Raw genomic sequence first — 18,755 nt, 5'->3', positions numbered from 1 at the left:
TTGCAGTTGAATTTAATAGTGCAAGTCTAGTGCCCATTACCTCAAAGTAAAAAAATCCTATTACAGAGAATATTGCAGTGTTATAGCAGCAAAGTAGTTAATTAAAAATATAAATATAATATATTATTAATATGACATAATGTTAATTAAACTGTATAATTTTGATGTACCTACATGATACATATACAAATTTAAAAGAAAGGGTTGTTAAATGCTTTACTATTTGTTGCTTTGGATAAAATCGTCTGCTAAATGAATAAAAATAAAAACCATTATAAATCTGTTTTTCCAATACATTGCATAAAAACCATACTCACACAACACTAGCAGATGAGACGCTGCGTAAAACCGACTAGTATGTGACATCAACATGCCGCGAGAGCCATTCAAAGCCAGTGTTTTCGAATGACTCTCGCGATACTGTGAAATCATATCTTGATCGGTCTACGCAGCGCTGAATGAAATCCAACGCACCATAAATCGTTTGACACAGACGCCTCAACGCTAGACAAACGACAGAGGGCGCATGCGCTGTGAAGCTGGCACGCGGGCCAAGCACCGAAGAAGAACGAGAATAACGGTTGGAAAAAGCCTCGAGGTTGCGTTGCGGCGGGTAACTGAAGCTCGAGGTTGTTTGTTGTTGTTGCCCTTGTTGTTGACATTAGCATCAAATCGACGTCTGTTTTCTGTAATGCGGAACACTAATGTACTACCGACTGTTTTGTGTTTTCGTCATTACCTTTAGTAAAGACCCATCAGCCGTTTGGGTAAGGTAAGGTGTGTTGTTGTTGTTGTGTACTTTTCTTAACTCGTAAAGTTATCCAACGTGGCTAACGTTATCTTTCTGAGATTGGTTGGTTTTACTTTGCAGCAGCCTCTGAGGACCTAACAACGTTTGCTGATTTATTATTTTCTTTTCAACCGTTTTGTTTTGATGACGTAAATGATGTAGTTAAGGTATAGTTGATTAAAAATAAGAAAGTTGTCTCTGTAACGTTAAGTAATGAAATATATGTTTGGCTAACTAGTTTAAATTGTCTGGCTAGCATTGTCAGGTAGCTAGCTTATCTATCTGTAAGTTTTGGTGAGGTTTTCTGTTTTTCACGTAACTTAAACGTGTGAATGCTTTCAGACTGTTTAGCTGTTTAAATGTTGATTTAAAGTCACACATTTTTGGACATTGGGACAGATTTGAATCAAGTTTTGTTTTAAGCATTTGTTGTAATTTCCAAAGGTGACTGCAGAAGAAAATTACCACATCACAGAAAAATCAGAACACCAGAGTCTCAGGTTTGTGTCCATGGCATAATCCAGTACTAGTGTTTGTTACATGTACAACTGTAGTATTGGGTCACAACTTTTTTATTTTTGTGCCCCTTCAGCGGGTAACACTGATAAAGAGTGGCTGACCCCGGCTGTGTCTGAGAAGTTCCAGAGCCGGTTTGGATGGCGGCCCGGTACAGCTGACAGCGGGGACACAGGACTGGGTAACTCCGACAACACTGAAGGTGAATACACTCCTAGTGCTTAGATATATGAATCCAGCCTTTGATATCCAGGCTAAAGTCTCATCATTTAATTGTAAGATTAGGAACATCAAAGTTTGATTTGAGTCATTTAACTTTAATCTTTGACATGATCTTTCTCATTCAATATTAAATGCATCAAGGTTATATATACATGTAATTATGTAGGATGTAACACTAACATTAAAGGTGCAATTTGTAAGATATTTGCAGTAAAATCTCCAAAAACCACTAGGCCAGTGTTATATATTTTGTCCAGCGGATTACTATCAATATCTGTAATGTTTTCAACTACTTGTAAATCGTGAGAAAATTTCCATTAAAAACATTGACACGGGGCAGTGCAGTCTCCTGTCAATGACGTTAATATCCATGTGACCCTTTGTCACCGCCTTTACTGACGTAACCCACATGAGAACACTGGTCGAGCTCGAAAAAATAAAATGGCGGCCAAGGAAGCGGCTGGAGCACAAATTTAGTGAAAATAAACGTATATTTTCACTTTTTAAGCATTTTAATTTCATTTCTAGCGAGAAATTAGTATTGTAGTTTTCAAATATGTGATTAGTTATCACAAAGGCGCTCTCTGTTTATATTTCAAACACGCTGCCTTTGAAGTGCGTCGGAAAGCCTTTCTCCGAAGTCATGTCCTCATGAGGCAGCGAGGCCACAAGTCCTCACAGTCCTCACAGTCTTGAGGTTTCGGACGCAGCCAGTGTTGTGGACAAATGCGGAACTATGCGCTTGCTTATGGACTTATGGATATCTCTGTACCGTCTGCCGCTGGTTGTGTCAGCTCCTGTAAGCGTACGGGCCAACCAAACGACCCAAGAAGAGTTTGGAACAAAACGAGAGAGACAATTTGGTGTTGCATTATCTGGATAGAGAGAGCTTCACGACAACATTTAACTAGACCGAGATTCTGATCCTGCTTGTGTTTTACGCGATGGGTGAGTTGTTTTGATTCGTAACCCTTCAAAAAACGTATGCTATTATATTGATCACAACATTAGTGTGTAGATTGTAATCAGCGCGTCTTCCCGCGGAGGATATGCACATCAAAAGGTATTGTACAGCAATATAAATGGTCATTTTAAGACACTTCACAATAAGATTTGTACTGTCAATACATTATGTGAAAAATCATTGTAGATTGTAAGTTGAAAACTTAATTCTGAGCTGTGTTTACCATCGAATTTGGACTAATACTGTAATATCAATATGACTAACAATTTTGTTTTGAACATCACATATAAACTTACATAATGAAATAAACGATGTCATCAAACGCAACATTTATAAGACTTGATTACCTTATCCATCAACGTGATTTCTCGTTCTCGTCTGATATGGATAAAGTTAAAGACTACAAATCCCATAATTCCACGCTGCTCCAGAGGGTCAGTAAACAACATCATTGTTTTTGTTTGATCTGGCGCCATCTTTCGGCGCATTTTACAAATTGTATCTTTAAGATAAGTCTTTCTCAAGCTTTTTGTATATTATGAGTGTTTTTTCCAAAAAATTTTCCTGACACATTTAATTGTCAACTACCCATACTTATGTTTACTTACCCATATGCTTATAAATTGAGCACACAGTCTAGTGAGCAGTCACTCTTTCAGCATCATATGAGATTAAATTGACTTGTGACCATGTTTTGACCATCAACAAAACAAACAGCAGTGCATGTAAAGACAGACATTTACATCCTGCAGGCTGTTAATAGACTAAGCTGGTGTATTTTTAGTTGTAGAGATGTGGTAATAGTTCTGGGTGTCCTTTGAGATTTAAAAGCGGATACTATATTCCATGACACAAATTCCCCCAGACAGGGTTGCACTTCCATTGATAGGAGGAATCATTAAGAGGTCCTGACTGGGAGAGTTGTATGGAAACTCTGATGCTGGTCTTGTTTCCTTTTCTTAACTGTGTTAAATATGTAATGCACAGAGATTAGCTGTACTTGTGTGTGCTGGAGTATGACTAACTAGAGAAATACAATTTGTGAGGAGAATGTGTAATGTATTAGCATATAAAAGTTGAGTTATACTTCTGCATAGCATGATAGACATGCGGCAGTTTTTATTTATACTCTTGCGTTGCGTCGACGTGCAGTTACACATGCAGATCGCAAGTTGGCAGTGTCCACGGGCATGTTGCAGTATCGATGCAAAACCCGAAAAAGCTGCTTGTTTTTGAGAAAGCGTCAGCATTAACGGAGGTAAATAGAAGTTTTGTGGCATCTTAAGTTGTTAAATATTGCTCCTCAACTTCCATCTTTGTTTATACCATTGCAAGCGGAAATGCGTATTAGGGCTGTCAATCTTCCTCTACTATCCCATTCGAATTTCATTCATTATTTTTTTTTTAATATTCGATTTATAATCGATTATTTAATGCTCAAATTTGACTTATTAATATTTACTATACCTATCTACACACGTTGTAAAAACGGGCTTATGCATTGCCAATGCCACTATGAGCTCGTATAGTTGACTTGTTCTAAATTATGTCCACTAGAAGACATTGCAGTATTACTAATAAACATGTAATTATTTAATAACAGGTGATATCTTTCTAGCTTATTAATGACTAAGCTTAGACACAAAATTAACAAAGTTGTCAACTTTAATGAAAAATTTCATTATCAACACAGTTCTCTTTGTTCACGTATGAGGGCTGCGTAGATCGCATCATTAGTTATACAATACTTACACACAGCACACACATCCCCTGGCCTCCAATTTCACTATTCTTTTTTCATTTAAACACACCTTAGAGGAAGTGTGATCTTGAACAAGTATTTTGTCACTGGTCGAAAAGACAAACTTATCCAAACAAATTAGCATTAAAGACATTCCCAAAACGGTCGTCCATAGCACTGAGAGCGGTTTTCTCCTGACACTGTCCTCTTCACCTTGGCTGCTCCGTTCTCGTCTTCCTCATAACCTTCCTCCGCAATCGCTATCAGCTCCGCTTTCTCTTTCTCACGTACCTCCTGCTGCTGGTCTTGTTTCAAATGAATTAGCCGATGGAAATGCGGGTTGAGGTAGCTAGCGGTATTTAACAGCATAAATGCGTTAGATAGTGAACACATAAATTTTTTTTTTTAAATCTATTTTTTTAAATCCCATTCGAATAGTAGTTTTAACATTCGATTAGTATTATTTTTATTTAATATTCGAATTATATTTGATTACTGAAATTCGTTTCAACTGCCCTAATGCGTATGAGGAAATGCGACACAGAGGTTTTTGGACCGAAGGAAGGGTTCTAGTAGACCAATCTCAGTGCTTGCAGTCCATGTAGAACTGACGCATTACATTTTTGGAGAGGTGCACAGCAGGCTACACAAAGCTATGCACAGCCTATGACGTAGGTCCAATGCAGAAGTATAAATCACACTTAAGTTGCCAATGTTTGATTTAGCCAAGCTCATTTGGTCAGCGAGTGTTTTGGTCTAGCTGTTCTATGTATCTTCACACAAAAATTAAACTAGTCAGAATGGTTTTGTAAAGTACTTACTTATCAAATGACTAGAAAGGCTTTGGAGATTTATGGGTTAAAAATTTAATGCAGATGTTAACATCTATTCAGTAATTCATATTTAGAGTTATTAAATGGCTTTCTGGAATACTTTTTCTGATACCTACCCAAGTATTTCAAATCAATATTTTGTGTCCAGATATTTAGAGAGTCAGAGTAGCTTTACTGTCATTTCAACCATATGCAGCGTTCCCACGGATCCTTGAAATCCTTGAAAGTTTGTAAAACTGGGTAAAAATTCAAGGCCCAGGGAAGTTTTTGAAAATATCCATACATAGATACAGGTCATTGAAAGTGCTTGAATCTATTTTTTGCAAGAAGTTTTCTGGAAAAAACTCCATATTATTCCCTGTGTAGTGTAGGATAATATCATAAAAATTCTAGACTTTTTAAGCACACATGCTAAACTGTTCACTTTAAATGCTTATATCTTCTGTATGCGAATGTTGATTCATACCAAAATGCTTTTTTGCATAGTTGTGTTTGACACATTAAAACGTCTCGGGTTACGTATGAGCAGGGAACGAGACGCTGCGTCTCCCTTGCCATACTTCCTGCATCCCTGTAGCGCCATCTTTGACACTATTTCATTTAGCGATATACTTCCAGGCTCCCGCGTCACCCTGTCTTTGTCGTTAAGCCTCACCATTGGTTGAATTAGATATACACATTCAGATGCACTTACCCCTAGAGGAATGTATCTTAAAAGGTAACACAATGTAACCTTGCTCTCACATTTAGTCCTTGAATTTGAGCGTATTGGACCTGGAAAGTCCTTGAAAGGTCCTTGAATTTGAAGTTAACTAAGGGTCTGGGAACCCTGCATATACATACAGCTTGTACACGGTGAAACAAAAAAAATGTTTTTCCAGGACCCAGGTGCTACACAAGACACACCTAACTGTACATAATTACCTTAAAGCTGCAGTCCATCACTTTTGCCTCTGTATCGACATCTTTGTTTGAAACATAAGTATGTAAAATAGCTTAAAGTTTTATCTTTACGTTTATTGAGAAACAACAGACATTTCCCGTAAATTTCGAAATTTCGTTGTATAATACATTGACAATAAAGATCTATCTAAAATCAAACCAGACAGTTTAACTTACAAAATTATTATTATAAGATTACTTTTGAGAATCGTCGTAAGCTAAGGTGAAAGTTTTGATTTTTAATATACTTGCTCAATAACTTATTTTTGTTTAACCAAAACGTTGCAGCTTTAAATAGACTATAAAAAAGTTAAATAAGACGTTATTAAATTATTATAGAGTAGCTGTGTAATAAGCAGGATTATGTACATCCAGCCAGCAAAATATCTGCTTCACATCTGGTTTATTTTGCCATGACAACCTGCTGCATGTACAATACCTAGGGGTGGGTAGTGTATGGAGATTTTCCTAGTGGGATACGTCTATGTCGGTATGGTCTGATATGACCACTGATATATATATAAATGACTGGATTGCGCATAGAACGCTTGACGTAACAACATGAGGTGAAGCCAGCGCAGAGTTTGAGCGGCCATCTTGGTATACCCAACTGGCAGAGGGCTTCATTCACTTCCATTCAAAATAAGGCTGCACGATAAATCGCATGCAATATCACGCTCATCTTGTATGTAATGCCGGTTCCTTGATTAGCACTAAATCGCCATCAGCTGCTCCCAGATGGAGCGGCACCAACCGCACAGAGCCGTAGTTCACTGACAAGCTGGGCCATATCGCATACATATCGCAGGCGATACGTCCGTGATAATTAATGTGAAATTGCACTGATTGTCAGTGAACTACGGCTCTGTGCAGTTAATGCCGCTCCATCTGAAAGCAGCTGATGGCGATTTACTACTAATCAAGGAACCGGCAAATAAAGTTTTTTGACATGAAGCTGCACGGTCAACGTTATTTCTCTGAATAAGTTTAGGTAACTTGTAAAGATATCAATTACAAAACCAGCTAATTATTGCCTGCACATACAGTAGAAAGCATGATTATTTATTTATTTAGACTTCAGAATGAGCACGTTTGTCATTAATACTAAATATGCTGCGGCCTGTCTGCTGATCTGATACTGTAATGAAGATTACTGTTTAAAAAGCAGAATGTACAACTTTCAGTAAAAGATGTACATGCTCGTAATAATATACAGGATGACTTTAGATATAAAAACAGAAACTAGTAAAGTGATGTTTTATCATTAAAATCTGATAAACGTACATTGATTTAATAGAATGTTTGGGAATACCAACATGGCGGCGCGGTGGCTTCACAGTTGTGACGTCAAGCGCAATCCAGTAATTTATATAGATCAGTGGATATGACCCATTTTCTTTGCAATAGAAGGTCTGCTATAAATGTGTACTGAGGTCAGACTTAGGTTGTGCAGCTGTATGTAACAGAGAGGAAAATTCCTTCTTTGATTTTTATTTATCATATGCTGTTTTAATAAAAGTGATTGTGACATCTCACACAAGGCTTTGACCGGCATCTAAACATTTTTCCACTTTCTACAAAATACAGAGATATTTATCAAAAATCCCCAAATTACCAAGATGTGACTTTAGATTAATAATGCCCAGTCCTAACATACCCCTTACACATTAACCACTGCATAAACCCCTTACACATTAACCACTGCATAAACCCATATCAGTAAACTCCTCCTGATATATTGTTGTTGATAAGATACTGCTTTCAGAGATAAGCGACTATGGTAGCAGTAATTCCACACTGTTAAAGCCGGTGAGTTTTTGTGAACACAATTGTGTCACCTAGCACCTGTTGGTGGTTGTTAGTAAACTAATGTAACTACTTTAGACTCGTGCTAACAAAAGCCCGATATTCATTTGTTCTTAAAAGGCCCAATTTCAAACCAGTGGCAGAACAGAACGTCTTGTGCAGCCATTATAAAACATTTCAGTAGTTATAAATAAATTATGGTGGGTGTCTGTGTCAAGATGGTTACGGCTTTGTTTTGTTTTAAGGTTTTTCTGGTAATGGCAAAACCTCTCGTTACAAGAATATATAGTCTGCTCAGGAATTGTTTGAACCTGTCCACAGCAGATGTTCAAAAGTGCACCCTCGGGGGAACGCTGTCAGTTCAGACACGCAGACCATCGTGCAACTGCCTTTCACTTTACATTACCATGTGTTTTGTGTATTCGTTTCATTGTTGTTTTGTAAAAGCACTTCAGATGTATTGCAGTATGAAGGACTGTTGGACGTTTGTGTGAGTGAGGTGAGCACAGGGTAACGTGAGAGGGGTCTATAAATACCCCTAACCTTTCTGTGGCTGTACATTTCTGGATGAACCGTGCTGTAGGAGAGGAACATAGACTTTCATAGCAGGTAGACTCACCTTGTCTGAGCTTGACAACGTGCATTTAAGTGGGTGTGTTTATGTTCTGGCAGTTTGCTTGTATCATTCAACGAATCCCAGAAACGCATTGGGAGGACGTAGGAGTCAATAAAAGGTTTTTAATGGCTCACATTTCTTCAAAGGAAGATGCTAGTATTTTTTGGTTTCTCTTTTACATCTAGCGAGGTAAGTATTATGTGCCATTTTCCATGGGTGTGTTTATTCCTTATATTTATATTATATAGAATATAATAAGGATTTAAAAACAACTGTGTTTGTCATGATATGTGAAAAGTAATTTTTTTCCCCCTCTAACTTTATCTAAAAGAAAAATTATAGAAAACACTCGGGTGCTCTTAAGTCACTTTTTATGGGACCTTACTTCTTCATGCAGCTCCTTTAAGAGGTAACTTGTCTTTGGTTTCACTCGTGTCTCACTTCGCTTTCCATTTTAGATTTCTGCAGCACCGGCAGCAGTCCGTCCTTCCAGCCCATCCGCAGTCAGATTCCCATCCCCACCGCCCATGTCATGCCTTCCACGGCCGGAGCTCTGGCCTCCAAGCTCAAGCCGCGCACCTTTGATGAGGCCCGTGCGTCCTCCAGCTCGTCCAGCTCCAAATCGTCCCTCTCCAAATCCGTATCCTCGCCCAATCTGGACGCTCAACATGAGGAAAATTTAGACGTGACCGCAGTTAAACCTGATTGCCTGAGTCGATATCGCAGTCTAGTGAACTGCCTGGACCACTCGCTGTTTCCCTCCGGAGATCAGACACGACTGGATGAAGGCCACAAGTTTGACGTACCTGCCATGGAGCCCACGCTAAATCAGTCGGCTCTGCTCGGGGGCCTTACCCCTGATGTACGACAGCAGCTGCAAATGACAGGACTTACGGACAATACTGGCTCGCTGGATCAGACCTATAAAGTCCTACCAGAAGCTAGGATGGGTCTTGGCTGTCCTACAGACCCTTACGGCCAAAGGAACGTTCATCCATGTTCGGGTGCCTCTGCCAGGATGTTTTCAGTACCTCAGGGCCTACAAACTCAACCCGGCACCGGAGCGTATGATCCTTTACTGCAGGAACGCTGTAGTGAACTTGCCAACTGGCAGCAGCAGAAGCAGAAACTCGAGAGTCTGCGTCTGCAGGTGGAACAAATGCAGGTTCGAGTTTAGCTGGTTTGCTGCAGCTCATATGTCATGAAAAACTGAAATAGCTATCTGGGTGATTCTCACGAAAACTTGGTTTTAAAAATGTCAAGCATGGAAATGTAAAAATTGCTTAAATTTACTTTTTTTCCCACCAGACATTGAAAAACAAAGTCTGGAGTAAATGGGAACATTAATTTAAAAACTTTTACTTATCATTTAACACTTTTTGTAACATTATTTTAAAAATTAGTCCTAAAAAATCTCATTACCGCAACAGTCAGAAAACATAAACACTGACATATTTTCAAAATGACATGACAAACCTGAAAGAACATAATTTGGAGATTCTGCACATGCATTTAAAATCAAAGTATTATGCTTCTATTAATTAAATTAACATTTAATAAGCATCTGTTGCGGTAATGATAATCAAAATGTCGTGTAAGCATTCTGACAAGACAATATTTCAAATTAACTGTAAAAAAAATGATCTTACCTGGTATCCATCTTGAAGTAACTGGTCCATGTGCTTGGTCACTCAAAATCAAACTTTATTAAAATTCTGTATGTGTGCTTAAACTGTTCTCAAAAAGTGTTGCGAAGGATGAGAACATCAGGCATGGACACATCATTTTCCTAATTTTTCTTCATTATTATTATACATGAATATTCAGTAAATATTTTTTCTGTCATCTAAAGTAGTCTAGCAAAACATCCATTTATTTTTTTCTTAATATTTTTGTGTTAATTTGATTAAATTACAACATAAGGCATGTTCAAACACAGCCGGACACATTGCGGTAATGAGAATTTCAGCAGAAAATGAGATAAAATTTCCAATTATAAATTCTTATGTTGAAATCACACATTGTGCAAGGTAGAACACAGTATTGTGTTAATTCTGATGCTTTTTTACACATTTTAAAGCTAAAATCATTAATGCCGTGGTGTTTCAATGGTTTCGTGAGAATCACCCATCTAATTATTATTATTATCTCAAACTTATCCTGGAGTTGTTCAGTGGGAGTTGTTAGTATGCTCTATATTCAGCACCAGATCAGTACAGCTAATCTCAGACTATAAACAGAAGATACAGATTTATTAGTTGTCACACATCAGTCATTTAAACTGAGACTTCCTCCTTTGTTGCAGTTGATGACAGGAGGAGGTGGGCAATATGCCTCCCTTTATTCATCGGCTCCTCACATAGAAAATGGCAAGTGGGAGGCTGTGATCAAAGCAAATGAGAACTTGCTGAAAGAGAAAGATCTCACCATTGAAAGGTAATGCCAAGACCTAGATCAAGTTTTGCTGTAAATCTGTGCATAAAGACATAAAAAGTAGTTTTCTCATAATTTACTTGCTTAAAAGTTAAAAAAGTGAGTTATGTGACTGTCAAGCATGGTTGCCCATACTTAAAGGGACACTCCACTTTTTTTGAAAATATACTAATTTTCCAGTTAAATATTTGATTTTTACCATTTTGGAATTCATTCAGCCAAACTCTGGGTCAGGCTGTAGCACTTTTACCATAGCTTAGCACAATCCATTGAATCTGACTAAACTATTAGCATCACGCTCAAAAATAACCAAAGAGTTTGGGTATTTTCCTATTTAAAACTTGACTCTTCTGTAGTTACATTGTGTACTAAGACCGACGGAAAATAAAAGTTGGGATTTTCTAGGCCGATAATAAATAATAAAGTTTATTAATAATAAACTTTGTTGCTGTAACATGGCTGCAGGAGGCACAATGATATTACACAGCTGAAAATAGTCCCCTTAGTAACTTTCAATAGCAAGGTTTTCGGGCACTGGGTAATATCATTGCGCCTCCTGCAGCCAAATTACGGCAGAAAAGTCCTTGATTATTATGCCAGAATGAGAATATATGAGTGTCATCATGCACCAAACGGCCCAAGAGAAGCATTGCATTTTGTCACAATGCATATGTGTTGAACTTCTTTGTACACGTAAATAAATTATGCTTTGGAAGGCTGTGATTTTGTTTGTGTGCATATGTTCGTGTACTTGTAACCGACTATGCTCCAGGCTTTATGCTACGTTCATCAGTCATCAACATTGAGGAATGAAGCTGTGCTGGTTCCTGCATTAACTGCATTTATGGTTGCATTGCAGGCAGAAGCAGCAGATGTCTCAGCTGGAGCAGCGTCTCAGGGAGAGCGAGCTGCAGGTGCACAGCGCTGTCATGGGACGTGGAGCTCCTTTCACTGACGTGTGTCTTTTGAGACTCCAGGTCAGTCTACAGACCTTTCTCTTATTCACAATCAAAACTTCAGTTCGCTTCTTTAAACCCTTTGTTTTTCAGGAGGCCCAGAGGGAAAACGCCTTTTTGCGAGCCCAGTTTGCCGAGCGCAGCGACTGTTTTACCAAGGAGAAAATGGAAGCGGACCGTAGACTGGCTGGGGTGGAGGTGGAGATGCAACGCCTGAATGAGATCTTAAAAGAGAGCAGTGAGAAACACTCGGAGGAGCTAAAGAAACAAGAGGAGAGGGTAAACATTTCCACATTTCATTGTTCTACACTTTATGCACTTTAAAACCAAAGCTGGTGTTTAAATTTTAATCTTCTGGTGTTTTTTTGTTAATTAAAAAGATACGCAGTCGGGACAAGCACATTAACAGCCTGAAAAAGAAGTGCCAGAAGGAATCGGATCAAAACAGAGAGAAGCAGCAGCGGATCGAGACTCTTGAGCGATATCTGGCTGACCTCCCTACAATGGAAGACTATCAGGCTCAGCACAAAAAGGTACGTTGCTCTCTGATGCCCAGCCAGTAAAACTAAGACCTTATTTTTCACAGCCATCAGCTTGAGATGTGTGCAAGAAGGATTACAACAGCATTTGCATTAATCAATCGGTGCTTACAGTGAAATTAAAAGGGCTCCCTTTATCTCTTTTCCAAGATGTTATTGTTTCTGATGTTTGTACTTGAAACAAAATTGTTGGCAAGGATGGATGTAAATGTTATTCAGTGTTTTGACAACCTCTTATGAATGTTCTTCATAGCTGGAGGAGGTGGAGGAGAGGGCCGCTCAGCTGCAGGCCACTGTTAGAGATCTGGAGGTCCAGCTGGAGGACTCCCGCAGTGCTGTACGCAGCAAAGACACCCAACTGGAAGAACAGAAACGCAAGGAAAAAGAACTACTTACAACAGTCACCTGGTATATCGTCCCCTTGGAATTATAAGGTTCTATCTAACATTTTTGTCAAAATTGAGTTATTCACATATTCTTACTCTGTGACAACTTATTTACATTATGTGATGTTTTATTTTAAGTTTTGTACATTTTGGGACGTTTTATTAAAAAAACAAAAAGGTTCTATCTACAAAATCGAACTCTAAGTTGGCTCTATAAGGTTCTATCTGCGTGAGCTAATCAGCACTTCGAATGCACAGAAGGGGACCAATCAGGATCAACTTTATGGGGTGGTTTCTCAGACAGGGATTAGCTTAAGCCAGAACTAGAACTTAGTTTCATTAGAAAATATTTAACAAACATGTCTTACTAAAAGTATTACTTGTGTGCATTTTAAGACTAAACAAAGGGCACTGATGTATTTTAAGATATGTCAGTGCAAGTTGTTTTCAGTTTGGACAGCTCTTACATTTATTTTAGTTTAGGACTAGTCTAATCCCTGTCTGTGAAACTGTCCCTATATGTGGTGTTGCCGGCTTTGTCCTTGACGACAGGAAAAATCACAGACACACAATATCTGTGAGGATTATGGCACCCAACGCAAAGTTTTTAAGAAACCTTAAGATCGACAGTCCGAATTTTAGGCAAGTTCACCCTACTGTAAAATCCATCTTAAGCTGGTGAGATGGTTTTAGCATCGTCTCCCAGCTTGGTTTTTGCTGGTATTGCTGGTATAGGAAGCTGGTCTAGCTGTGTTTTGGTCACTTTTTAAGCTGGTCTAGCTGTGTTTTGGTCATTTTTTAAGCTGGTCTAGATGTGTTTTGGTCACTTTTTAAGCTGGTCTAGCTGTGTTTTGGTCACTTTTTAAGCTGGTCTAGCTGTGTTTTGGTCATTTTTTAAGCTGGTCTAGATGTGTTTTGGTCACTTTTTAAGCTGGTCTAGCTGTGTTTTGGTCACTTTTTAAGCTGGTCTAGCTGTGTTTTGGTCATTTTTTTAAGCTGGTCTAGCTGTGTTTTGGTAACTTTTTAAGCTGGTCTAGCTGTGTTTTGGTAACTTTTTAAGCTGGTCTAGCTGTGTTTTGGTCACTTTTTCAGATGGTCTAGCTGTGTTTTGGTCATTTTTAAGCTGGTCTAGCTGTGTTTTGGTCACTTTTTAAGCTGGTCTAGCTGTGTTTTGGTCACTTTTTCAGATGGTCTAGCTGTGTTTTGGTCACTTTTTAAGCTGGTCTAGCTGTGTTTTGGTCACTTTTTAACCTGGTCTAGCTGTGTTTTGGTCACTTTTTAAGTTGGTCTAGCTGGACTTATCTGGTCATGCTGGAAGACCAGCTGACCCACCAGCTTGACCAGCTTTGCCAGACTGGTTGGACCAGCTTACACCAGCTACTGCCACCTTAAACCAGCTAAAACCAGCTACCAGCTTATGCTGGTCTTTGCTGGATTTTTCAGTAGGGGCAGTTTTTTATAGGTCTTGCTGAGGAGATTGTTTTCATAGTTAGACACCACACTAGCCAGCAGTGCTAGCTTCTTAGTTCCTGATATTAAGAGGCAAGCACTAAGATAAAAAATACAGAAAAAACGAACTAACCTATCCTACCCAAAAAAAGTGTGTTTACAGTAAGTTATGATTGTTATGTCAAAATGTAAACATGTGAAAGATTGTTAAAGCAGTTCCCTCAGTATTAAAATTATTTCAGAATGATTGTAGCCTGTAGCTGCTCAATCCTACTGAAAAATCCAGCTAAAACCAGCATAAGCTGGTAGCTGGTTTTAGCTGGTTTAAGGTGGCAGTAGCTAGTCCAGCTAGACCAGCTTAAAGGTGACCAAAACACAGCTAGACCAGCTTACTACACCAGCAATACCTGCTAAAACCAAGCTGGGAGACCTGCTAAAACCAAGTTTTGAGACCAGCTCAAACCAGCTCACCAGCTTATGCTGGTCTTAGCTGGATTTTTCAGTAGGGAATGGTATAACATGCTAAAACAAAATTGTCAAAAAATTTGTAATGAACCCGATATATACAGGAGGATGGTAGAGAAACTGAGGTAGAAGAGGGAAGAAGCAATGTTGTAAAAGAGCAATGTAAAATCAGACTTTTAGAGATAAAAGTGCTAAAAATAAAAATATTAAATGTCATAGAAAGGATTAAAATGTTACTTTCTAACACATGTTAAAAAATTGTTACAACATTAATTTTATATTTAATGTTTAAATAATGTTTTTGCAGATAGAACCTTATAATTCTTAGCGAAAAGTGTTGTTTTAGAATTAGAAGGTTCTATCTGCATTTGACCCCTTCCAAAAATCCACATTTAGAAATTTGAGAGGATTTTGATATTGTATATTTAGAATGCATTTAGGGTCCCTGTTATTTTCATGTTTGAAAGAAACTTCTTCCCCATGTAAGTTTTGCTATATGTAATGCAAAAACTTTGAAGCTCAATATCTCAAAACTGCTCAGAACGCAGATAGAACCTTATAATTCCAAGGGGACGATATGATGGATATAATCAGGCATTTAAGCACTGCAACTTACTAACACATCCAAATTTGTTTGACATGGGGTCTTAATATTGTTTTATTGTCTTTTGTTCAGTCTCCAAAACAGGGTGCAGGAGAGCCTCGAGGATGGGGTGAGATTGCCGTCTCTCGACATTGAGAAGCTTCGGGAAGAAAACACTACTTTAAAAGAAGACCAACAGCGACTTAAAAAGGTTTCAGTCCTCATTGCATTTACTCTGAATTATGATGTTACATCATCCTCATTAGGGTGGTCCTTATAATGGGTCAATTTTGTTTTTTGAAATGTTCAAGTCTCACCCCCTAAATGTGTTAGGATATCAATAAAAACACATTGTGCAAAATTTTGATTTGTTCCTACAATATCTAGAGGTTGCTCAAAGCCTTTGAATATTTCTGAAATCACATATTTGTGCAAAAACGCACAACACACATAAAACTTGCTTCTTGGAGGGTAACTTTGTTATTTCAGTCTCTTCTGATCCGAGTAACTATATAGCGGACTTGCTTCGTGTTGCTTCAGCCATTTTCTCAGTGTATATTGTCTATTGTGCTTCATTCACATTAAAGCTTTCTTGCTTTGAAAGACGCTTTTTGAAAGGACCATGGTTCATTAAGTCCATTGCTGCCATAAGTATATATTATTAAATAGGGATGCTATATATTATTAAATAGGGATGCACCGATATGGAAATTTTGGCCGATACCAATAACTCTTTATATTTGGGAACCGATATATATAGGCCGATAAATATTCATATTATTTTCACTATGAAAAACTCCCAGGCCACGGACATTTTGTCTTTGCGCTAGACTAGCATACTCTTCTTAAGCCCGCAACACGTGTCATCTTTGTGCTATGTCACAGAAAGCACCAATCAATACTCCACATGGCCAGCAATGAGCAAGTGAAATGGTTCAACAAACCAAAATAATCCATCATTTATCGGCTTTCATTCATCGGCCTAATTTTGCTATCAGACCGATAACCGATAATGTTAAAAATAAGCAGTTATCGGCCGATAACAATATAAATCCTGCATCCCTATTATTAAACAATTATACATGCTAGCACAAAATATCACATAATACGCAAATCTGTTAAACTTCAAAGGTCTTGAGCAACCTCTAAATATGAATTAACATTAACATTTTTTTTTTTATTCAAACATTGGTGTGGTGAGAGCATGCACTTTTAAAAGTTGAAAACTAAGGTCCACCCTACTCCTCATGAACTTTAGCTATTGATTAACATTAATTTTGTTGTAAACAAACATATAGAGGTAGTATCTCATTTTATCTTAAATCTAATGTTTTTTTTCTTTTTTAGGTTATAGAAAAGCAACTCAGAATAATGGAACAGCTGGGCTCACAAATCAGGGTAAAGACTTAATTCAGTTTCAATACTTCACATTTCACTTGTTTCTAAAGCGTCTTCATTGAGAATAATGCATTGATACCTTAGTAAGCAACCAAAGGTGACTATGACTGGGTACAATGGGTATTGTTAAGGTTTAATACGTTTTGAAGAATTTGCAGGTAAGCTTCTCTTCTTTGCTGCATCTGATGTTGACTAGTCGAGTAAAATATGGACTAGTCCAGAAACTGTGGATTTATAGTAATATGTGCACCAAAAAATATAACGAAACTTTCTATAATTAATTTTATACGTCTTTGTGTTAACTTTTCCCTTCCATTGACGAGTTATCTAAATTAAGAGAAAACACTTCCCTGCCAATGACGAGTTTTTACTCGATAATCCATATTTCCGCTATTATCCACTAGGTGGTGCTCTTGCTCAACTTCAAGCATCCACTGATCCAAAAACAGTCCTTGTATGTTTTGATCATTGTTCTGGATCTGATCTCTAACAAAAGTCCTTAACAAAATGCAATTATTTTAGCTTTTTGCTCAAAATTTGGTATTTTTTAAGAAACCAACCCATATTTGAGAGATGATTAAAAAGAGAACAAATGAAGATAGGATGAAACTTTGTTTGAAAGCAGAGGGTCTGTTCTTTCATTTGAGATATTTTATGTTCATATATTTAAAGAATACATTTTCTGGAAGGCAGTGTTGGGAAAGTTCACTTTCTACATGAACTAGTTCAGTTCACAGTTCACAAATTTTAAAATGAACTAGTTCAGTTCATATTTCATATTTCCAAATTTTGAACTAGTTCACAGTTCCAAAAATGAACTAAGTTATAGTTATTTTTCCCCATATTATTTAAAAAAAAAAATATTGCCATTATAGCCCATATAGAACCACAGACAGGAATTATTTTATCAGTTTTAACACTGAAGCTAAATGCATCCGATTTCATCTTCATATCCAACTTTAAACCCTTATCCAACCAGGGTTTACGAGCATTGACTGTCTTTTAATTTTTGTATTTGCTTGCACATACCTTGAAAGGCTAGCCGGGTGCTTCAAGGGGGTTTTCCGGGCGAGAAGCGCTGCGAGGCGTTGCGTGTATGACAACTCGCAGGTATTGCACACCGCACATGCACGTTAAATAGCGTGAGCTTAGTCAAAGTCTATTTCAAGATCCAGAATATGCGTAAGCAGCCTTTGTTAATCGTTAACGATTTAAGACAAATATGATGTTATTTAATGTTAAACTATGCGAGTGGCGCGGCAGGGATTTGGATAGCAGCGTCCAGTCAGTGTTGTTTTGATGACGTATGCAGCCTGGTGGCAGTGTTGCCAGATTGGGTGTTTTTTCCGCTACACATTAAGGCCTGATTATAGTGTGTTTTAGACGGGTTTTCGCCTGTACGACTCTATAGAAATCTGGCACCCTACTGAATGACGTTAAAGTGAGGGAACGAGCCGTTCACAAGCCCTAGAATGAACGAGTTCACCTTGCGTTCATCAGGCAGTAATACAGTACGTTCAGTTCACGTTCGCCCAAAATATGAACTAGTTCATGAACTTTCGTTCAATGAACTCGTTCAGGCACAACACTGCTGGAAGGCATTAAACTTTTGTGAAAATCTTGAAAAAACGCTGGCGTTGACTGGCAACTTTTAAAAACAATTCAGACGGGGAAAGAGTTAAATAAACCCATTAGGAGTGTACAAAGTTGAAAACTTTTAACTTAAAAATATGTGCTTTCCATGATCCAACACTTTGATGTTGTGTTTGTTTTTTATTCGTTCCATTTTGCTACATCATATATCTGTCAATCACTACATCATCTAGTAGTCATTTGGGGTGTAACATGCTTATATTAGTCTCAAGAATGGAGAGAAGTTTTTGAACAGATGTGCTACTCAAAACTAGCTCTACTAAATGGTTACACGGATGTACGAAGGGTTAAATAAAAACTGTTCATCAGGCTGGTTATTATTTAAATCAGTATTGTTTTTTTTTTATAACTTGCAGTGGCCAGTCTTTCTTTCTCATTACGTGTGAGCTCATACCAAAGCAAAAAATAATTTCATGTTTAGGGTTCATAAGAAGGTTGCAGACATTTTAGAACGATTAACTCC

General features: G+C 37.9%; 1 protein-coding gene across 2 annotated transcripts in view; it reads left to right on the top strand.

Annotated features, from left to right (window-relative positions):
• The first annotated feature begins 532 nt into the window (after nt 1–532).
• The window catches only part of cep85 (centrosomal protein 85), a 24,413-nt gene continuing 6,190 nt past the window's right edge, over nt 533–18,755 (top strand). The window contains exons 1-11 of one of the 2 annotated variants that reach the window (XM_073872398.1): nt 533–772; nt 1,235–1,290; nt 1,383–1,508; nt 8,889–9,595; nt 10,736–10,866; nt 11,723–11,840; nt 11,913–12,098; nt 12,200–12,352; nt 12,612–12,766; nt 15,335–15,452; nt 16,589–16,639. In XM_073872398.1, coding sequence (XP_073728499.1) covers nt 8,963–9,595; nt 10,736–10,866; nt 11,723–11,840; nt 11,913–12,098; nt 12,200–12,352; nt 12,612–12,766; nt 15,335–15,452; nt 16,589–16,639 — 1,545 coding nt within the window. In that variant the 5' untranslated portion in view covers nt 533–772; nt 1,235–1,290; nt 1,383–1,508; nt 8,889–8,962. Of the gene's footprint in view, nt 773–1,234; nt 1,291–1,382; nt 1,509–8,405; nt 8,620–8,888; nt 9,596–10,735; nt 10,867–11,722; nt 11,841–11,912; nt 12,099–12,199; nt 12,353–12,611; nt 12,767–15,334; nt 15,453–16,588; nt 16,640–18,755 lie in introns of those variants that run through there. The other variant, XM_073872399.1, reaches the window with a different exon arrangement.

This window comes from Misgurnus anguillicaudatus, chromosome 10 (assembly GCF_027580225.2).
Source record: "Misgurnus anguillicaudatus chromosome 10, ASM2758022v2, whole genome shotgun sequence".
Lineage (NCBI taxonomy): Eukaryota > Metazoa > Chordata > Actinopteri > Cypriniformes > Cobitidae > Misgurnus > Misgurnus anguillicaudatus.
Note: the sequence above shows the minus strand (reverse complement) of the source record. Positions and strands in the feature narration are given on the sequence as shown.